The sequence below is a fragment of the Ylistrum balloti genome, unplaced genomic scaffold (assembly GCF_031769215.1).
Source record: "Ylistrum balloti isolate Yb309-2 unplaced genomic scaffold, AGI_CSIRO_Ybal_v1 Utg371048, whole genome shotgun sequence".
In the NCBI taxonomy this organism is placed as follows: Eukaryota; Metazoa; Mollusca; class Bivalvia; order Pectinida; family Pectinidae; genus Ylistrum; species Ylistrum balloti.
In genome coordinates, this window is record NW_026782580.1 from 720,869 (window position 1) to 745,170 (window position 24,302).

Here is a 24,302-nt window from a genome sequence, read left to right on the forward strand (position 1 = left end):
TGGGGATAATAATTGCTCCATTTCATCATTATTCTCACTGATGGTAAGCGCTGCCTGTAGAAGGTTGTAGATGCCCATCATAAGCAGTTGATACTGCCAATTGCATGTATATCAGTCACTTCGTTATCGTTAATTCATTGTGATTTCTTTGAAGTCTTTTTACTGTCACATCATGTGCATGTCAGCAGACACAACTTGAGGACGTAACTCTGCATATTGTAAATCACTTAGATTTCGTGAATACTTCTTTTCATGAACTTTCCTCTAATGACATATCGTTGAATGCAGGATTTTTCAAACACTGATCTAGAAATGTCATTGAATTTATATTGGCCACCATTTTGTTTACCACAGTCATATGACTGTACTTAAAAAACTGATTCAGTCATATGATAATGCTGTGTCCCTACAGAATTGTATTTACTTGAGTGCAGGCTAGTACGTAGACAAAAGAAATGAACATACTTTAATGTTTGAAACGTGAGTGAAGTTGTTTTCAAAGTAAGATGACGGGACTTCAATAGGCAAGACATGTGCTGTACTTTAATGTTATTGTTCTTAATGTGTTGATACTAACTGTATAGTAGGTGCCTTAGTGGTAACATCCTTGATGGTTTTCTTACAGTTTATTTTGTAATTCAATATAGTAGATATTCTGCGTGTTATCAGCTCTGTTAACCTACATATTTTAGCACCTTTTTCCATACAAAATAGCATTAGTGATTTATAATTACTTTTATTGTGGCACATATGCTTGACCTACTACCTCTGACCTATCGCTGCACATTTGAATGACACCATGTTGTGAATCTACAATATATGAGGGTGTCATTTAAAAGTGCACAGAGTTCCAAAGATGTCGGAATATGAAAATAATACTTTGATATATGTGAAACAGATTTGTATGTGATTTTATGATGAGGATTATGTATAAATTTGACAGTGGAATAACAAATATGTCATCTCGAGTCTTTATTTTCATACAAATAATTGTGAGGGATTTGAATTCCCGATTATTGGCTCACTTCATGTATTAATGCAATAATAATTTTCCATGCAAAATTTAAGTGATTTACAATAACACGTGATCAGTCTATGCAAAGCATAAAAACTGGCAGGTTTGTTTTACAAGCATGATTTCTTATAATCTGAACAGGTCAGACGATATTTCGCGTTGTTTTGACTGACCAATGGTTTACAATATTGGTAGTTATATTTATAAGCTTAAGTGTAACATTAGTGTATATTAGTCTAAAATTGTTTGAGGTTTACTTGGTGAGAAACTTATGACAGGCCACAGTTGACACAATAATGTCAGATAAAAAATCGACCAACCAGTGGCCTTTTATATCAAAGGAGTACTTTATACAAGACTTAAACCTGACAGAGTACATGACTATGTTTGGTCTTTTGATCACTTTGACAATGTATTTACCAGGGGTGTAGTGATATGTCTGAAGCATATAGTGATGTATGAGACTTTATCACAATATGTATCATGATATATCATCTTTCATAATTTTGATATGAATTGTGTTGCTCTGTTCTAAAAGAGACAACACCATCTTGTCACCTACTGATACAACTCACTCACATTAATTTTCACAAGCACTTATTAAGAGTATCCCAAATGTTTCATTTTTACAAATGTCTTAAGTTAAAAAAAAATTGAATGGGCATTTATTCTCCCATGATATATACATTTGCTGAATAATGCTGTCTCATGAAACAGACCTATCCTACAATAAAGTTGACAGACTGGTGTCTCAATAGGGCTGTCTGAAAATACAGACTTGTCCCTCAATAAGGTTGATAGACTGGCCAGTCAATAAGGCTATCTATGATACAGACTTGTCCCTCAATGAGGTTGACAGGCTGGCACGTCAATAAGGCTGCCTATGATACAGACTTGTCCCTCAATAAGGTTGATAGACTTACCTGTCAATAAGGTTGTCTATGATACAGACTTGTCCCTCAATAAGGTTGATAGACTTACCTGTCAATAAGGCTGTCTATGATACAGACTTGTCCCTCAATAAGGTTGATAGACTGGCCTGTCAATATGGTTGTCTGTGATACAGACTTGTCCCTCAATAAGGTTGACAGACTGGCCTGTCAATAAGGCTGTCTGATGACACAGACTTGTCCCTCATTAAGGTTGACAGACTGACCTTTCAACAAGCTTGTCTGTTATACAGACTTGTCCCTCAATAAGGTTGGTAGACTGGCTGGTCAATAAGATTGTCTATTATACAGACTTGTCCCTCAATAAGGTTGACAGACTGAACTTTCATCAAGCTTGTCTATGATACAGACTTGTCCTTCAATAAGGTTGATAGACTGGCCGGTCAATAAGGTTGTCTATGATACAGACTTGTCCCTCAATAAGGTTGACAGACTGGCCTGTCAATAAGGCTGTCTGATGACACAGACTTGTCCCTCAATAAGGTTGACAGACTGACCTTTCAACAAGCTTGTCTGTTATACAGACTTGTTCCTCAATAAGGTCGACAGACTGGCCTGTCAATAAGGCTGTCTATGATACAGACTGGTCCCATTTACTATGTAATAACACATGATGGAGGCATAATTGAATTATTTCTTCCTTTACAGTGTCTGCAGAAAGATATGACCCAGAGGCAGACTCTGATGAGGGTGAAGACAAGGTCAGTATACAAATACATTAATTCTTGGGGTGTAACATGTCAGGATCACAAGACAGTGTTAAGTGACCAGGAGACGGGCCATGGTTATTAATAATCAGGAGTCAAATTATAGTCAGATTTCCATGTTTGAAAGGCTGCCTTCACTTCAAAATTTTTATAAAGCTTGTGAGCTCGGGTTCGTCTTCTTTGGAATAAGATTGAAAAGATTTTGTTGATTAAATAACATTGATTTAAATATGATTTCTTTAGAGACATCATTGATTGTAAAAAAAAGCAAGGCTGTCCTGCTTTACTTACTTCAATAATAATCTTAAGTAAATGCTTATTTCAACCTTATTTTGTTATCTATCATTTCATATCGTCAAACCATATTTACCTGATTTTTGCACTGATCAAAAGTTTCTTTGACCACTATGAACGAAATCACTGTCTTCAGTTTTGTTAACTGTGTGTGAAATCGCGCCAGGCAGTCCCCCAATACTTTCCATCTCACTCTGTGTCAACAAATTAGAAATTTGATTCTTAACAAAAATTGTAGCATGTACAATTGCTGTCAGTTTCATTCTCTTTGCTGTTTTTTTCATGGAGCACCTTCATCAGGGCAGTCCATGTTATAGTTATTAAGTTTGGAATAGTAATCAAGTCTCGTGTCTTATCGAAGCCCTGATACACATGATACATCAAAAAGCTCTAAATCATTTTTCATTCACTTATAAGCCAATTTAGTTATTAGCATTGCTTTTGATCTTCAGAATATTGAAAATCAATATAGATATATCATTATTTTTTCAAATAGACTGTTGCTGATGTCTTCATGTCAGCTCTTTCAGGAAAATTAGGGAGATTGCAGTAAAGTTGTATTTCTTAACCATAATTCAAATTCCTGTGTACAAATTGAGTTTCCTATCTTTTCATAACAATAATCCATGCCAATTATCAACAAAAGCCAGGGTTTCTTAACATTTAAATGTGATAAAAAGGAGCTCACTACAACTGACTAGACATTTAAAAATTTGATTATAAAGTGTTCACGATAGCTATGAGTTTATGACCCATCAAAGCCAGGTGAAATCAACATTCCCATGTTGGTTATTTAGCCATTTACTCAAGCTCCAGTTATCTAATCTAAAGAAATAGCGCTGTGCTGATAATTAGTCTCAGTCATAGATACAAATGTGAGTATTTGAAGTTAAAATGGAAATACATGGATACTGTGATGTTTTGTATATACTACAATCTACCACAGGACTTAAATTATGTGACATTTGTTGACCTATATACTGAAATTTTTTATGATTTACATGATTAAGTTATGTAGCAGTACACAAAAAAGACCACCATTTTATGACTTTAATGTTGATTAAAATTGATGGATAATTTAACTGTAGACATTCATTTTAGTGAATCCAGGGCTTTTTTATCCACTCTAATATTATGAAAGGGCTTTTTTTCTCATTGATTGAAATTGATCAGTTGGGAAGGAAGTTTTAAGAAGTAAATAATGTATTTTGGGAATTTGGCCATGTAATGACATAAATCCCTTTGGGAGTGGGGCCTATAGTTTGCTCGACATAGCCCCATGGTGAAGGGGCCCATAGTTTGCCCAACAGAGCCCCATGGTGAACTATGTATATTGTTATGGTTTTCTAAATTTGATGAACAATTTTGACATCTGGTGTAACTTTTTAAAATGTTTTAATATTTGTTATATTAGTTAGTCATCACTGATTCAACCTGGATGTGATTCAATATTTGACTTTTAAGCAGTTGTGAATATGAAGCATTGTAATTTAAAAGTTATAGAAATCAGCACAATCTTAAATAGAGGGTATTTGCTTATGTGTAAAATATCTAAAGTTTCCCCCCCCCATGAGGGGATAGATCTGGAACTGTTATTTATCAAGAAACAATGAATCTTGTATTTACTACATTTTTCACACTTTTCATTGATGCCAATTTGAGCATGCCACTCTGTCTATACCTGATATGAGTGCGCTAGTTTCACATAGATTTATGACAGATCTTCAGTATTATTTGACATAAGTATATACAGTATACAAAACATTCTAATGATCAAATTCTTATTGACCAGTATCAATACCTTACATTAAGGCCAGGGTTTCTTAGGACTATACTAGAGTCGTCTTTCTTGAATTTGCAATGCACTCTAGGAGAATAGATAGTTTCACTACAAATGAAGTGATCTGAAAAATGAGTGACAATATCACCTATATTTTTACTATAAAACCATATATTGCACTGGAAAAAAATGTATTAAGACATATTGTTTGTTTCAGGTATCATTCTAGAGTTAAATCACCAAAACAACCCTGCAAATTGAACACTTTATGTGATGCTTTTTCATGTCTTACAACATAGCCATGGCTTCTGTCCACTACAAAGTGTAGTGTAGTTAGATGGCTTGTGGTACTTGAGCCACAACTACATGTAGTATTTTGTTTCAGATTGTTTACCCAAAGTCTGATGAGCAGCGAAAGAGGCTGAGTGAGGCAGTTCGTTGCATCCTTCTTTTCCGGTCACTTGATGTTGTAAGTATTCACAATCTTCCACAAAGTTTCCATCACTTTAGACAAATAGTGTGAGGATGTTTTCATCTATAGCGCAATGTCTACCAACCCAGTCATTCATCTGTAAACATTAGAAGCAATAACTGCTAGTATCAGTTCCAGTCAGAAAATGCTTTATATAACGGAACAACCAAGACATGTCTTCAACGTCGAATGATTGGCTGAATGAAATAGTAGCCTTAGTTACCATGCTCTTCTTCCTGCAAGAATTGCAGTTGAAGTATTTAGGAAAACTCTTACGTCATCATCTCATTATAGTAATCAATTTTTCTATACGTAGGTGAAAGCTCAAATTTAACTGCTAAAAGCTGATGGGAAGGATGTTTCTTGATGTGTAATCAGCAATTGTAGCTCATATTTTAACAGCATAGAAAAGGAACTTGAACTCTATCAAGGTCAAGGGTAAAAGGTCACCTCTGTTTGCTGCTGAAATCATTATTATTTGCCCTACAGGAATATTATGTTTAACTTATATGTTGATATATGAGATGATTTTAAACTGATTTAAATATTTTCTACTTCAGGAACAGATGCAGGAAGTGTTAGATGCTATGTTTGAAAAGAAGGTAAGCCAATATAGTACAAAGAAGCATGATTAGCAGTGATAAATCTACATGGGCGTCCAGAGTTCTTTACTCATAGAATTTTGATGGGACTTTAAGAATTTCTGGAAATACATAAATTTTACATTGTGGGATCCATTGTTTTTAGCAATAAAGTTGAAAAGGACTCCTGAAAATAAATTGTAGATTGATTACTGGATTAGGTGTTGTGAAACGGAACCAGATGGTTGTAATATCTGATTAATACCACATTGGGTAATACAGAATTTAACAATTACAAATACACAATATTTGTTGCTTGGTTTTTCCTTTTGAAAAATCATGAAATGAAAATGTTTCTGGTGACATAATTAAGTAGGAAGCTATTGCTGGCTGCATCACGAAAGTATAAAATTGTTCAATATCCCAACCATGTATCTGTTGTTAAGTGCAGCTTCAACCGGTAGCACCTGTCAATTTGGTTTTTTGTACATGTTTGTCCACAAAAACAATGTAGAATTCTGGGATAGATTGCTATCTCCTTGTAGAGAAAAGTTTACAAAAGCCTGAAAAACAACCATTACTGTAATTACATCAACAGCATATCAGTGTGTTTGTTCTGAGCAAGTTTGCATTAGAAAGTTCTGTACAATTGTCGTGTACACGTGATGTGAAATGATGGAGGTATAATTAGTTAACACAATACCATGTCAGTCATTCAATCAAAGAAACTTGGTGTAATTAAGACATTTTATACATGCACAGTAGCTTGCAGTGATATACCCCAACATCAAACTAATTAATGTTAACTGGATCTCAAACTGACACCAGACAAATATAACAGAATGACTTTATCATGTCCTTATTCAAATTATTCAATTATTGCAGTTTTATAGATGGCCTCAAGCTCTTTCAAATCAGTATTGACCCAATATATATGTAATTACAAAATCTTTATTTTTTCTTTATAAAAACTGGGATAAACATTTGAAATCAGCTGATTGCTGAAATAATATGTCCATGAAATAAGTCACTATTGATCTGTGCACCTGGCATCTTTTGAAAGCTTTGTTTATTCAACAAAATCAAATTTCATGAAAAAAATCATAGAAAAGCACATGAAATATTCTAATGTAATCCATTGTCAACTTGATATTCCATTAAATCCTCGTTCTCTTTGAGTACATCTGAAGTCAGTGATATTTTGATGTGAAATCAGAACTTTTCATATCTTTACTTTTTTCTGGCCTTTGGCACTTTGATTCAAGATCATGATGGATTTTTAAATGTGTTTTGGAATAGAAAAGGAAATAGGACACTGAACATAATAGTGTTTTGGGCAGCACTAAACTGAAAATCAAGCTTCGAGCTTATACTTTTAAAGCTTGTCCCTTTCTCAGACAGATGAGCACACTTGTCTTTGAGTATACATGCTGGGGAAGTGTTGCTGATGTGTCTGTGATACTGGACTCTAGTTGTTAGGTGTACAATATGTCACATTTACTACTTTGTGTCTATCACAATTTGGTTTAAAAGTGTCTTTGTATTGCTTCTTGTGACCCATGACATTTCTATTTAACCCAAGGAACTGACAGTCCTAGGAAATATGTTGAGGGTTTCTGTTTATGGATTACAGCCAGGATATAGGATAGTTATAGCTAGGTCTGACTTCAAATCTAATAGGTTTGGGAATGGTTGAGTAAGTGTGGGGTCTTCTCTGGTGCTGAATAGACATTTACAGTGAATCGATTGATTGGAAATGAGGGAGTATTGGTTTCCTGGTAAGTGTCGTTGTACAGGGCTTGGATGTCAGCTCAGTAGGCTTCTTGGTCAGTGTGGTCTGTGCAAGGCTCAGTAATAGTCATTTTGGTCATACAGGGCCTGGTTGTCAGCTTGGTGGGCTTCTTGGTCAGTGTGGTCTGTGCAAGGCTCAGTAATGGTCATTTTGGTCATACAAGGCCTGGTTGTCGGCTCTGTAGGCTTCTTTGTTAGCTTCTTGGTTATTGTGGTCTGTGCAAGGCTCAGTAATGGTCATTTTGGTCATACAAGGCCTGGTTGTCCGCTCAGTAGGCTTCTTGGTCAGTGTGGTCTATGCAAGGCTCAGTAATGGTCATTGTGGTCTTGCAGTGCTTGTTGGTAAGCTAAGTAGGTTTCATTATCAGTTTCAATGCAGAGTTTATTGGTCAGCTTTGTAGATTCTCTGTTACAGATGAAGGGATCATTCCCACAAGGGAACTCACTGTTTTTTAAATAGAAAATACTAGGGGGTAAGGTCATAGATGCAAAAGTTTCTTATATTAGGCCTCTTTTGATATTTCTTCTGTTATATAACTACAAAACTTAGTAAGCACTGTTCCTTTGGTTTTTGCTTATAGATAAATTTTGATTTGATTATGATCAAACAATGGTGTTATATGATGCTGGTAATACCAAAATATTGTGATTATATCCTGTTTCAAATTCTACTGATTTAGAAACAGTATGGTCTTAAACTTGTTGGGTAGTTGAAATAGATTGGTAACAATGAAAATTGCCCTTCAGACTGCCATATTGGACATTTTTCCCATGAAGTTCCTGCTTTTATCAAAAACCACTACAGGAGTTGCTTCCTATTGGTTCAAAATCTATTTTCAATGGATAAAAACATGAGATGTAGGATAGGCAAGATAAACCCCTTAAAGATCCTTGGTGATCTGCCTCTCAAGAACCTATGTTGCAAATCACTCCAAGAGGAAAAGAAGCTATATAAGTACATATTAGCAAACCTTCAGGATCTGTCGGTTTTCCAGAACATCACCATTCCTTAGCAGATTTGCTGACACATGATATTATCAACAAAATCTGGTATTTTCACACATTTATCAGTGGTGTGAAGCAATATTGCATTATCTTTCGACAACAGACTTGATGATAAGGTCAGTGCTACATTATTTTAAAGGTTGAAGTTATATCTAGCCAGACAATAACACAACTTGGATGCTGATGTTTTTTTTCTCAAGAGTTCCTGACTTCTTTTAGGTTCTAATATTGATAATGTGCTGTAAGTTTTGAACATTAATGTGAAGTTTTGATTTTTAGAATTGATGATATTTTTTCTCTTTTATTTTGTTCAGACTTCCAGCTGGTCTTACACTATCAGCCATGAAATATGGTGTAATATAGTGCAGGGCTTATATTTACAAAGTTGTTGCCAGTCTTAAATATAGAGGTTCTGATGAAGTGAAAGTTACCTTCAATATCTATTATACTGTTAGGTCAAAGATTTACAAATTTTGGACAGTGAGTTAAAGATGTGTTAAGATATTATCAATAACTGCACCTAACAAAACTATTTTAGCGTGAGTTAATGGCTGATTATTGGCAAGAAGGTTTAACACTGGCCTTTGTGCTGGTATTTAATGCAGAACTGGGTTTTGAGCCAATACTTTTCAGTGCAAGTGATCATTAGATGGTTTTCATGCCTATTGGACTATCAGTTTTGGCATTAAACAGGGCTAAATATGTATTGTTGTATAACTATTGTTTTTGTATACAAATATTTCATATGCCTGATTTTCAATGGTCATTAAATCAGTACATTTTGAATGTAAAGCTTCGCACATTGTGTTTATGGTTCATATTAAATGTAATGCCTGACTGGAAAAGAGCCTTAACCTCACACAAGTATCACAAGATTTCAACCCCTTTGCTATCCAGGAATATTTATTCTAAAAAAAAACTTGATTTGAAAAACAAAATAACAAACGGTTGCTATCTTTGGTTTTGGCATTTCCATACAAATTGTTACTGTTATTCATCAGAAAATATTGAAGGGATCCTTCGCTTGAAACCAAGATTCCCCTGGGGTCTTTCGTTGATGTATGCCATGTTGAAATATATTAATTCATGCTATTTTTGACAAACTTTTCTGGGTTATATCCCTTTACGTCAGAGGTATAATATACATGCATATCGATTAAATGCTATTGGAAGATGTTTAACATAGTGACTACGGTATTCAGTGATCGTGCTCTATACAGCTTAGATCAAACCCTTGAGACGTGGGACGAATGAGATTAACTCGGCTTTACCTCTAATAATACCATTTAAAGTCACACTAAAGTACATTAATGGATTCTCTGTGTTGCCCTTGTATTCACATTACAATAACATTGGCTGTAGGTCTGTTATCAGGTGGTCAGCCACCTCTTACCTGCTCCATGGCCACATATTTGTGTACATTTATAGATAGTATGTTGACAATTCCAGTCTCTCATTTTAGGGGACATCTCAAAACCATTCAAAATATTTATTGTTTACATTTCCTCTGTTACATATAGGTATGTATGTGACAGTATATATTATGGTATGGTGTGGGCTGGTGGCAGGTGGTGTCAACAATGTTTTGTTGAGACCATATAACTTCATAGCTGTTTTTCCGAGCCTACATTTACCAAACATTCCACACTTAATGGGAAGGCTGAAATTGTCTCCCATGCTCCACTTTTCACAGAGTTGATATTTTAACTTTGTCTTGCTGAAAACCTTGGCAGTTTTTTACCTACACAAAATGTTTCTATACTTTGTACATACTTTACCAGTTGCCCTTGAATGGAGTTACAGCCCTTTGCTTACATGATTTTCTGTCTTAGTCAGAGATACCATGGATGTTGATATGGTTGCACTTTCAAAACTGATATTTGAATTGTGTAATTCTCATTACATAATACAGTATGATCTTTTATTATCATTTATGATTGAAAGAAATTAAAAAAGAAAAAAAAGCACTTAAAAAAAATTAAATGCATGATTATAAAGATAACTGTGGCCTGTTTCAGAATTAATGGGGGAAAAGGGAAAAAATGATCTTTCGTCAAATATTGGCTAACATGTGAAAATTTGAACTGATGTTAACAACAATCATTATGACAGCAAAACACCAACAATAACAAAATTACAAACTTTTAAGAAAAAATCCTGCCATCTTTCAAAACAGTGTTATTAATGCATAAGGTCACTATGAAACAAACATGTACTGTACAAAAAACTTTCAAAAAAAGGTACAGGCAAGGTGTTCCTGACACTATTCAGATTGAGATTTGTATCAACCACAAACTAGCATTGCTCTAGGTTGAAGTTAATTCACCAAGATGGGACATCTTGGCGGGAGTCACAGGATAATGGGATCACTGACATCTATTTTTTGTGGTCTATCTAAAAATGTCAACAGGTGACAATCAGTTAGTGACATCATAAATATGATCATAATTCACCTTTGTACCATGATTCTGTTGATATTTGTAAAAATGGTTAAGTAAAGTAAAGATAAATTTTCCTCAATCGCCAGCAGCACGTGTTCATTGTTTGTCACAATCAAGGGCACTTCTAACTATATTTCTTGAAATATTAAATAAAGTCAGTGACATTGACAGCTTTGCACACCTGTGGAGGTTTAAAACAAATACCATGGGTAATACTGAAGTTTCATCAGACATTTTTGCCTAAAATACCTTCAAAGAAGTTAGTGACATTTATAAATATGTATTGTTAATATGATTGTACAATGTACTACATCCTTGTGCCAAATTTCATATTGATATTTGTAAAATTGGTTGAGTTCAGAGACAGATAAATGATTTTGATTGCTGACTGTACATATGTGTATTGTGTATCACACTTGGGAGCAGCGTCCTCTTGTTGTTAATAGTTGAACTGAGGAATAGGATCAGTTACAGAAGAAAATTTATACCTTTATCACTTGATGACTTTTATCAGAGACATATATAACACATAAATGTCTCTGGTTTTATATTCCCCATCACAAAATATTATGCATTATTTGATTTTATCCGAAGAATATTTTGAGAACTGTTTTTTAATAACAATAAATAGGCATTTTCAGGCTTGGAAAAAAAGCTAAAGCTAGTAAAAGCCTACAGTATTTTCCAAATTATAAACTGCTGTTTTTTTTCCTCCGTGGTTGGGTATGAGGCTTGTATACTGATTCGGCTTATATGTTGAAGAATATAAAATGGCAGAATGAAATTTTTTTTTTTTTCGAAAATGAAGCATATCCTCTGGACATCAGTTCCGGACCATTGTGTATTTTTGAATGGCCATCTTGTCAAGACGTATCACTTGCACTATTGACCTGCATGACCTCACATCCTGATAATTTTGGTTGCTGTAGCATGTCATGCTTCCAGAAAGAATAAAAAATAGTGGTCAGTAATAATTTTTTTATGAGTACCTGTCCATCACGTGTTTGTAACTGAAACAGATCATCTAGAAATGTCATTTGCAACATATACTGGAGACTGGAAGATTTTAAGATTTAGATAAAATAATATTCTTGTGGATTTAATTAATTATAGATTTTAATATGAATCACAATAATATCGTTTGAACTTTCCTGGTTGCTTCGTAAGTCATAGCAGAAGTTTATAATAACCTGTTGCATCCTGGGATGGATAGGTCATCTGGTCTCATTCTAGAATGACTGCCATACTTGTTTATGATAATAATGGCTTTGTGTAACTTAAAAGAAATAATATGGGACTATTTGAATTTTGTCAGCAAGCAAGGGCCTTTGCTTACGTTTTACAGTGCAGACACTGATGGAATTATTGTTAAGTAACCATACATAACAACAGACCCTATATCTGTTACAATCTCTGAAAGCTCCCAAGGCAAATGAGTTTGATAATTGCTGTTTTACGGTTTTGAAAAGCATCAATAAAATAAACAATTATCTGTGTATAATTCATTTGCAAACTTATATCAAAAATGTTTCACTGACAATCTTGCCTTCCGTTGACTGTTATATCAACAAACTTTGGTCAACATAATGGTTACGACATTGTAAGAAACAGTTGGCATATATTCCAGTGCAGCTAATATCTAGATCAAATTGAAAAAATTGTTAAAAATTGGCTCTGCGGCTGACATAACGCTGCAGTTTATAACTTAGAAAATATGGTATATCAATGGCTAGGTCAAACTTTGCCTACTCGAGTGTTTATCACTATTCATTTATGCATTGTGGGTCTTTGCATGCATTTAATAAGTCATTATTTTCATATCCATGCTACACATGATTAGAAGATCTGCTATACATCTATGAGATATTCGGACAGAATATGTCTCTAAATCCCAATAATGATACACACCAAGAAATGTTTACTTTTACCTATCACAGGTATCATATGTCAGGGATGCAAGCATGAATGTGAGGGTGCATTCAAAAGGTACAAATCTTTAATGATCAGAATTGAAAAAGAATAAATAACATATCAGTTTAATGTGTTATTTATTAACTCTGCTGTATATTTTCATGTATCTCTGATTGAATAACTGAAATGATTTTTAGGTTTAGGAAATAATGTAGAGTGTTCTTATCAGACAAACAAAGGAAAGGAAACAGCATTAGAAATTGATTCTGCTGTGTGTTTACTTTGATGAAATGAAACTGTTTTCTTCAGACACTTTTGATTGATTTAAGATTCACAACTAATATTTATGTAGCTCGCTCGTCCCTTCAACATGTATGCAATGTCCATGTAACATCGAACCTGGGTTTCGGTGTGTGCATAATATTTTCGTAATGGCAGTACACAATAATTGGATGCGTGTGAACGTCCAATTCCTGTGGTAATAGGGCATGCCACATAACTTAGGTTTTTGATGTTCTGAGTTCAGTATCTCATTCCAATGCTAGTGAGAGGGTCTTGATTTTGATCTTTAACTTGTTTAAGTGAATTGTACATTTTACTTCTTTGGCTGTTCTATAATAGAGTTGGATTGTTTTGCATTTGAAGGATTGTATCTCATAGGTAAAGTTACAAATGTGTATCTATATATTATCAACATGTTTGTCCCATTTAGTTATTTCAGTACTTTGATTAAATCCACAAACACATAACAAATGTGATTTTAAAGGGGGCAAGGCAAAAACTTTCAAAAGCACCTGTATGTGAAACTAGTGGCCTGGTTAAAGGTACTCCTCTTCATGAGGAATTCAATTGGTTGGGAAATTCGTTTTAGTATTTTCTAAACCAGCCATAGAGCACACACACATTGTTATCAGGTTTTAATTCAATCAGGTTCAGTTGTGAATCAATTGTGGATACAACTCTGATGAAAGTTTTGGTAAAACTGTTACCAACAGTGAGTGTGTTCAACGAGACATGATTTAAGGAATGATATCCAGTGATCGAGTTAGTGTAAACATTGCTGTAGAGGTGAACTTTTGTGACAAATTTTGAAACAAATTTTTGAAGAAGCAGAAAGCATAAGATTAGAAAGCATAATGCTAATGTAAGATAATATTTGTTAAAGATTTTTTCTTCCAAATCAGATGTCTTATTGCAAATGTCTTTGTTTTTCTTCAGATGAACATTAAAAAACAAAAGAATTGTTGCTGAGCCGTTTCCGTTCAGAAAACCTCAGATGTTCCCCTTATATTGCCGTATTAATTATTGTAATCATGGTCGATGAAGCACTTGATTTGTCATGTTACATACTGAAATATCTCACAAAAGGAATGTTTATTGACCTATGGTTAGGTAGACAGTTTTGATCGTATTAGTGCATAGGATTACATGAAAAAATCTACTTGTCTGGTGGACTACTTGCCACAGTTTTGATTTTATTAGTGCATGGAATTACATGAAAAAATCTCCTTGTCTGATGGACTAGTTACCTCAGCAGAATCCTGTCATTAGGATGAGTGGATGATTGCTTTTGCCAAGCCCTGTTTAAAGTCAAGTTCATGATCTCGGACAATCATGTTGAAATCACCAACTGAATCTGTTAAATGTTTGCACTTGTTTAAATACATCACACTTTGTAAGTTAGGATTTTCGTCACCAAAAAGTAATAACCTCAAATTTGAAATATTCAAATGATTTAATGTGGTCCATCCTTTTCAGATTTTATGGGATAATACTTGATTAAATGACTTTCTTAGTGGTAACAACAATTAACAATTAACACCTAAAACACATATGTCACCATTTTACCACCAAACTTACATATACATACATACTTATGAACTACCAACCCAGATTTCAACAATTTTATGGAATTAAACATTTTGTCTAGTTAATTGCCTTATAAAACATAATGAATATATATATATTGCAGAAATATCATTGAAATGCATAATGAAATGCATATATTTTTCGTTAATAAAAAAGTGTTTGTCCATTTTGTTGTAAAATTTAGTCTCTTTTATTGTCTTCAAACCCCAAATTTTTCCTTTATTTTTCAGCTTTTATTGGATTTGTCATCCATTTTTATTTCAATTTCCATCGATACTTTGACATGAATAGGTTGAAATAAAACAAATAAAAAGCATACCTTTTTTAAAAAACTATGATTGATTTTACTGCTGCAGATAATTGTGAAATGACTGCTGCATATAATTGTGAAATGACGTAGTTTAAGTACAATTTCAAGTATGCCGAATAGCTAATCTCAGAAGGCCTCTCCATTTCCCTGTGTTCAGCTCTTGGTTATTGTGTAAATCTAGAGCACAACAGACATTTCTACCTGTTTATGTGTCTTTCTGACAGTATTGTAATATAATAAATAACTTATCACTCATTTTCACCAACCAATTTTACAATAGTACATCTTATTGTTTCAAAAAGTACATTTCTAAGCGTTTTGTTACCAGTACTTCAATCCATTCCACAAGCTCTATTTAGAATCTTACATTACTACGTTATTAAAAGATAGCAAAAATGTTCCATATCCTTTTTTTTTCAATTATGACGGTTTACGCTCTGCATTATCACTGATAATCATGATCATGATTAAGTGTTACAAAGTTTATAACAGATATCCGTGGTAATACCTCTGCTGTGCAACCATCATGTTTTTCCTACCCTTTTCTGATATATGTGTCTTATTACTTTGTTTACAATATTTTCTACCCTTATCCCTAGGCTTCGTCTTGTGATTAGCAAACACTCAAAAATGCCAAGGTGAAATGTAAATTTCAAAAGCAGATATAGGTAGTGCATTATATAAAATGAAACAGATTACTGGGCTCTGGAAAGAGTGATGTCACAGAAGGGTTGGTCTATGTGAAATGATCAAAAAGTACAGTATGAGCATTTGAAAAAGATTTATGCTGAAAGAATAGCTGATTGGCATTTCCACAGTGGTAGCAGCAATTTGTGCAATTGGGGCCTGGGACTGAGTTTGCAAGGGGGAAATCATATTTAAGAGGATTGGATTTGTATCATGGTCTGGCATGAATAAGAAGTTTTCTGTCCTCATATCAGTAATACACATCAATATCATAGTCAATATGTTGGGGACTAGATCTGACTTGAGAGAAGAGAACACACTAATTTAATATTTCCATCAAAAATATTCCATGTTTTTATGTAGAAGGCATGAAGGGTATGTTAATAGCAAGGAGTCTGAAATTTTAAATTCTATTATTAATTTTGAGAGTATGTGGATTTGTTTCCTACGGTTGAGATAACATATTATTAAATAGTTTCCAGTCTTATGCCTTCATTTACGTAATAATTGAATTTCCTGTTCACTAGTTTCTACATACTGTAGATGAACTTACATTGGGATAATCAAATCTTAACCCATTATCCACTTCAAACAAATATGCACATTAATGAACTTGTGCACTTACATAATTTCTATATAAAAATAAACAGAAAGTGTAATTTACCTGTCTGATTTTAGCACAATATTTGTAGGGTGTAAAGTGCTATAATCAAATTACAGTTTAGATATGTAATATGTTTAGCCTATCACTTTATATTTAGTATATCAGTGACAGTAAACTAGTCATTATTCAAACCTCTAACTTTTCAGAATTAATTTAAGTTCATCCATCATATTCATATCCTGAAACTTGCAATACATAAAACTTTCGTAAATTCTTACCAGTTCTGCTTCAAGATGTATTTTGACTACACATACAAGTTGACTACTGAATCTTTTTCCTACAGTAATCTTACTTGAATTTCTCAAAAGATGTTGTATGAAATGTAACATATATATCCTTTCATTTTTTCAGAATGTTTAAGGCCACTCTTCTGTTTGCCAGAGTGCTATATCTTCTCCTTAAAATGAATACATTGTTCTATCGATCTGGTAGATATGTAGTGTAGTTGATTCTTGCAAAACAAGGTGCTTTTATTCTTATGTACATCTTTTAATTTGGCTATAAGAAAAATCCCTGATATCATATTATACCCTTAGCCTTGCATTTTTCACCTTTTAAGCATGTCATGAGATGTCAAACACTAGGTTGACCTGACAAAATCAGATGAAGTTGGGCTGGTAAATGATAATGAATCACCTCTGTAGTTCAATAAGAGTTGAATATGTCCAACCAGCTATCCACACTGTGTATGTAACATGGAAGCAAGAGGTCTTGTGGTCTTTTCTGGTTTCCACTAGTTCCCAGTGGTGAATTTTGTTTTGTTCAGATAAATCAGTTAAATTGTCAATTACAGATATATCTGATTGTGCCATCTATTGCAAACGTACAGAACTGGAGGCAGAATGGTGGGGACTGATGCTGATAACAAGTACCAAAGATATCGCCTGCCTGGCTCTGTCAGGTTTGACATCCTAATGGAGTAAATGAATATTGATTTGATAAGAGTGATATAAAGTGCTGTTTTGTGTTGCAGGTAGAGCCATCTGAACACGTTATAGATCAGGGCGATGACGGAGACAATTTTTACGTTATTGACAGGTAATTATGTCACCTCTACAGTGTGTGCCTCCTTAGGGCCTAGCCCACATCACACTTTACATATCATTGACAATTCACAATAATTTGGTGATAAGGTGATTATTGTAGACCTTGGTCGTATGACATTATGATGATGGGTGACGTACCATGTTTTAACAGGGGCATAAACGCCTAAGTCCAGGAGGCGTTTGCATTGAAAAGAGTAAAAAAAGAAAGATGGGGGCGTATTCCTGATTGCGACCATGTACTTGATAAAAAACCGGTCAACATTTTCAACCTTTCACTTAATTGCAAACAACATCATATTATCATGACTTCTAAGGCTCTTGGTCATTCAGAATAAATGCCAATATATAGAACCATTTCAAATCTGTCAGCAGGAATTTTATGTGAACCAGCAATAAAAATCTTTTCAGTACTGCATCCTAGGCCTAAGGTCACATTTTGGAGTTAATATGAAGAACTATAGAATATATGAAGTTCCTCATAACTAAGGGTCATGCTATTTTGTGAATTTGATACCTGTGATAAATTGTTGTGGACTTCCCACCTAGTGATAATCTTGACTTACTTTCAAGGTTACAGGTATCTATGGTTCTCAACTTCTCCAAACCTCCATTGGAATTAAATCCTAGAATTCAAAAAAAGACATTGTACTTAAATGGGGGCTTTGTTTGAACATCGATTTAAAGCAGCTATGTACGGGTGTTAAGAAGGCCTCAATCAATAACATACACTTAACATAGGTTGGACTTGCTAATGAGACATGAATGTTTCTCAAACTTTAAAAGTCAGTCACTGTGTAGTTCATTATGATCTGACAAAGATTTTTGGTCCACCTTGTAATGAAGAAAAACACTACCATGTTAGGGATATACTCGAAAGGTTCATAGTAAAAATCTTATTTTCACTCTTTTTGTATGAAAGATATTGTGCTAAAATATGCAGTTAGTGTTTGTTTTTAATTTAGCAGGGTTTTTTTTATGAATACTCATTGCACTAAAATTTGTCTACACCTTATTTAGCACATTTATAGTAAGTAGAAACCTATATTCTATGGATTTGTTTTTTTTTTGTTTTGTTTTACAACACCAGTACAGAAAAAGAGGTTTAGATGTCCTCGTATTATTTCTTGCATCTGATATTGATTTGTGTGTTGTGACAAGGAGGTTGATGCTATACACATCAGGACTATTTTAGTCAATGTCACCTAATGTATAGACATTTCTTGCGCTGGTCAAACTATTCACAATTTTCTTAATAGGTAGAAGGAAATATTAATTCTATACATTTAAAGTTTTTGTGATCTGGATGTAAGTTGTTATCTATGTAGATATTTTCCTGTTATCAAGGTTCAAGTACATGATTTCTGATTGAAGTCAAAACACTAGTATGATATATAACAACAATTTATACTTACAAACAAAAGTGCAACAAAATCTGTATCATGCATGAATTGATCTGTTCCAATGTGAAAATATTATTGGATACTAAATTAGAGCTGAATACTGACACTAGTGATATATATATGTATTAACTGTGTTTAGTTATACTTTTATGTCAGGTATGATGTCTGCACACATTTTTTCATCTCAGAATCTGTGAAAATAACTGTCTATACAGCTTAAAGTTACACAATTCTGCCCTTCAGATAAGAATTGTAATTTTTCTATTCTTTTTTCTTTTCAGTGGTACATATGATATTTTTGTAAATGGCAACCTGGTTGGTAAATATGATAGTAAAGGAAGTTTTGGGGAGCTTGCTCTGATGTACAACATGCCACGTGCTGCTACCATTGTGGCCACATCTGAAGGCACATTATGGGCCATGGTAAGTTGCAGGGGAGGCTGTCACATAATTGGCCATAATCGCATAGTAATAATGATCTTTCCTCCAACAATGATGACATGACTACAGCTTTGGTCAGAAATGATAACTACCCATTACCCGATAGTTAATAGACCTTCAAATGTCTCTGTGCCTGAGGCATGGACGAAGAAACCGTAATAAGGAGGCTGGTGTCAACAGGAGCCTAATTAACCTCAGGGTACAGATTTATCAAACTCAATATTGACGAAAAATTTTTATCTTGTTATACTTGTATCATTAGGGAAATGGGAATGACATGATAGGAACATACAGTCAAACCAGTTTTGATAGATTACGAAGGTACTGACAAAAAAAAAACTCTACATATTGTTGCAAGTGATTTATTTCAGTATTATTAATATGATTCTAAAAAAGAAATAAAAAATGTTGTCATAGAAACAGCATCTGAAATTTGTATCTTTTGCTTATCCAAAGCATATCTTGAAAACCATTTGATAACTGTTCTTCTTTAGAAATCACCATACTAACAAAGCAGGACAAATGAGTCTTATAATGCTTGTTTTTGTTGTGAGACTGTATTTCCTTAAATAGAATCTCAGGAGCTGATGGCTCTGTATATGTAGGACTAAATGCCCAATTCAATAATGAGTGGAAAGACTTTGGATTTGGTTACTTTATGGGAATTTCAAATTGAATTGAATTGAATCATTTGTTTAGAAAGTGGTTCTTAATCTGTTTAATGAATCAAACTAGTAACAAACTAAAAGTGAACTCAAATTGCTATTCCTTCTGTATTTCAGGATAGAACCACATTTAGAAGAATAGTATTAAAGAATGCTTTTAATAAGCGGAAAATGTATGAAGCACTGTTGGAACATGTACCAATGCTGAAGACTCTTGATGTAAGTACTGATGTGATTACCTTCTTAAACTGAAATCATGACATCTATAGATTCTAGCTTATCTAGCCTGAGAAACCTTTTGTTCTGTAATGTTGAATATGACTAAAACCTCCATGTATGAAGTTAAAAAAAATTGTTGAAATAATTGATATTAGATTAATTTGTTGATATCCTGCGTCAACATCTGTGAAAACATTCCTCGAACTCATTTTTATCCCCGCCTCTTCATGTTCATGGTATTTCCCTTAGAACAGATGTCATATTGGACAAAATTTACCTATATCATGTGCCTTCAGGGTAACAGTTCTGATCATCCTTGTGGGTTTATACAGTGGCTGGCAGGACAGCAGATAATTACAGAATTAACAGCGGTATGATTACATACCTCTACTGCCATCTGTTACTTTATTTGATTGTTTTACAAGGACATTTCTAAATAATTTTGTTTTTATTCAACCTAAAAATAAACTTTGTTCAAATGGAAATTTGTAAGCCAATTTATGAAATGCTGCATAGTAGGAGGGTACAAGTGAATAAAGACTATTTTCTACATCATTTCTAATAGTTTATCAATGGTTTAAGTGGATAACATTAATAACACATTAATCACATAAGTTATGTCGTGATAACATTAATAACATTAATCACATTAGTTATGTCGTGATAACATTAATAACACATTAATCACATTAGTTATGTCGTGTTGCCATTTTTATAAATTTCTTTCCATTAAAATTTGAGACAAATTGATGTTATAAGTCAATCAAAATCATAAATTTGATAAGTAAAAGAATGATGTTTTGCATTTGTCATTCACGGACGTGGATGGTCAGTACCTGGCGATCTATGACCAACCTCTGATTACTCAAATACCTCATATTACTTGAACTGTTGACATGGTCCTGAGGAGTTTGACTTATCCGGGTTTTACTGTACTTAGTTTTGGATCCAAATCAGTGACCTAGGTCAATTTTGAAAAATTGTATGAATATTGATCAGCCTACAAATCTTCGTCACTGCATTATATATCATGACATATTTTTAAAAAATATTATATGATGTAAGTTAAAGAATTTTATATCATGTCCACTTTAAAGTTGATATTACTAAGTAAGATAAGTAACAGTTAAGTGATACAGAAATGTTTTCTTGTTAATTCTTGACTTCGGAAAGGTGTACTCATCTTTACCTGTGTAGGAAATGAATGAAGTCTCATTTTAGGCAAAGTTGTAACTTGAAAATGGTCCTTGGCACATTCTGTATACACAGGATAATGCAAAGTCTTGAAGCATTATCTGGAACTTACACATTGAGTGATAAAAAGGTTTGTTTGCTTGGAATAATACATGATATTTAACATCAAAACAATTCCTTATCAACTTTCTAATTTCAGATTTAGCTCTGATCCTTTTCTGTCCCAATTTAAATTTAATGACATAGCTGTGTAAGGCTAGATGGGAAGCTTTTATGTATTTCAGGTTGAATCTGTCAGTAATTAGTTAAACGATACCTTGAACTTTGTATTACCGAGATCAAATAGGTTTTCAAATTGAAAAATTATGTGTATTATATACTGTTTGGTAGTGTTGTTTTTTCATGGTCTTGGTTACATTGACTATATATAGGCCATACACACAGGTGTTTATTGAATATTTAAATCTTCACTCTGCTATATAATACCACATGGTATTGTCAAAATATTTTGAGTAATTTGAGGCAACTCACTGACATAGATAAAGGATTAGCACCACGCACAGATCATGGTTTTAAGTAGGTCCCAGTGGATGGCCTATTCATGTCTCCCATAGATCATGATCTATCACCTTATCCTGGGTTACGTAGGTTTACACTGAATAGCCAGGCACGTCACAGAATAATCCCAATGCTTTGTATCCCAAGGAACTGATTAACTTGTGATATTGAGATAATATTGACTGAAAACCTGTATTGATGGTGACATTTGCAAACCTGATTCCTGAATATCTCCCATTTCATGTGATGGTTTTATAAGTTATTTTACTGTCTAATATACAGACAGTGTGTCACTACTGTCAACTAAGACGATCGTAAAATTATTATGTTGAAGCCTACAAATATATTATACTGATTGTGTATACAGCAATACAATGTAGAAAGTACTGATATGTATGAAAATATATTACCACTTTTTAAGTGAAAACAATAAAATGTAAATCACATCAGCTAATTTATAAAGAGCCAGGAAGTGAAAGGTCCCATTGTTGCTACATACAAGTTAAAAATTGTAGGTAGAAGTATGGTAAGAGTAATTATTACATGAAACATCTCCACTAGACACACTGAAAACTTATCTTTACACCAAGTTGTTTATATACCCCTCTCACATATGGGAGGTGTTTACTAGATGTAACATATGGTAATTACTACGGTATGCCTTATACACAATTGTATACTGATTACAAATTTACTGAGAGTCGCAGACTTTAATGACTCCTTAAACATTTTTTCCCCACAAACAACCAGTCCTTTAACAGTTCAATAGTTTTTAAGATGAGTAAGATAGTTTTGAAGCTCTACCCTCATAATTTACTTTGTTTGTGACACTGGTGTTTATAATTCAATATAATAGAAGCGGTCTATATTACTTATAGTTTCCCTTTATTTTCAGCCATATGAAAGAATGAATGTAGCAGATGCCTTGCAGTCTAAATCTTTTACTGATGGAGAGGTGATCATAACACAGGTGAGGGTGAATCATATTTAGCACAAAGTTATCAAAACATAAATGAGGGTGAATCATATTAAGGGTGAGGTAATCAAAACTAAGATGAAGGTAAATCTTACTTAAGGTGAGGTTTTTATGACACAGGTGAGGGTAAATCTTATCTAGGGTAAAGTTGTCATTATACTGGGTAGAGTAAATTTTACTTCGGTAAGGATCTCATTACACAGGTGAAGGTGAATCTTACTTAGGGCAAGGATGTCGTTACACAGGTGAGGATAAATCTTACATAGGGTAAAGTTGTCATTACACAGGTGAGGATAAATCTTACTTAGGGTAAAGTTGTCATTACCCAGGTGAGGATAAATCTTACTTAGGGTAAAGTTGTCATTACACAGGTGAAGGTGAATCTTACTTAGGGTAAGGATGTCATTACCCAGGTGAGGATAAATCTTACTTAGGGTAAGGGTGTCATTACACAGGTGAGGATAAATCTTACTTATGGTAAAATTGTCATTACACAGGTGATGATAAATCTTACTTAGGGTAAGGATGTCATTACACAGGTGAGGATAATTCTTACTTAGGGTAAAGTTGTCGTTACACAGGTGATGATAAATCTTACTTAGGGTAAGGATGTCATTACACAGGTGAGGATAAATCTTACTTAGGGTAAAGTTGTCATTACCCAGGTGAGGATAAATCTTACTTAGGGTAAGGGTGTCATTACACAGGTGAGGATAAATCTTACTTATGGTAAAATTGTCATTACACAGGTGATGATAAATCTTACTTAGGGTAAAGTTGTCATTACACAGGTGATGATAAATCTTACTTAGGGTAAAGTTGTCATTACACAGGTGATGATAAATCTTACTTAGGGTAAAGTTGTCATTACACAGGTGAAGGTAAATCTTAATTAGGATAAGGATGTCAATATAGCCCCTCAGGAAAGTTTACTTTGGTCAATCAAACTCAAACTTCATACAAGGCTTCCTTACAAAAATGGCTTGCTTTGGATTTCTTTTCAGGTCCCAAGTGTCAATGGTCCATATTACTGTTACTCTAGGTAGATAATTGGTTTCCATGATATAACTTGGGTTCCCTTGGGCCAATCAAACTCAAAGTTTGTACAATGCTTTCTTACACAAAGTGCTTTCTAGGGATTACTTTTCAGACCCAGAAGTCAAAGGTTGAGGTTAATGTTGTAGTAATGGAAAATCCATTTTGTGGATTAACTCTAGTCTGCTGTAGCCAATCTAACTCAAACTTAATGCGATGCTTCTGAATCAAAAGTGCTTGTTTGAGATAGATTGCCATTCACATCCAAAGGTCAAAGGGAGGGATTTCCAG

The 24,302-nt window shown here is 33.9% G+C and overlaps 1 protein-coding gene across 1 annotated transcript in view; it reads left to right on the top strand.

The window, feature by feature from the left end:
• LOC132560303 (cAMP-dependent protein kinase type II regulatory subunit-like) overlaps positions 1–24,302 on the top strand; it is a 45,374-nt gene that overhangs the window by 16,361 nt on the left and 4,711 nt on the right. The window contains exons 3-9 of the mRNA XM_060224971.1: positions 2,614–2,666; positions 5,132–5,215; positions 5,779–5,820; positions 17,451–17,515; positions 19,205–19,346; positions 20,147–20,248; positions 22,896–22,970. Of these exons, the coding sequence (XP_060080954.1) occupies positions 2,614–2,666; positions 5,132–5,215; positions 5,779–5,820; positions 17,451–17,515; positions 19,205–19,346; positions 20,147–20,248; positions 22,896–22,970 (563 nt within the window). The remainder of the gene's footprint in view (positions 1–2,613; positions 2,667–5,131; positions 5,216–5,778; positions 5,821–17,450; positions 17,516–19,204; positions 19,347–20,146; positions 20,249–22,895; positions 22,971–24,302) is intronic.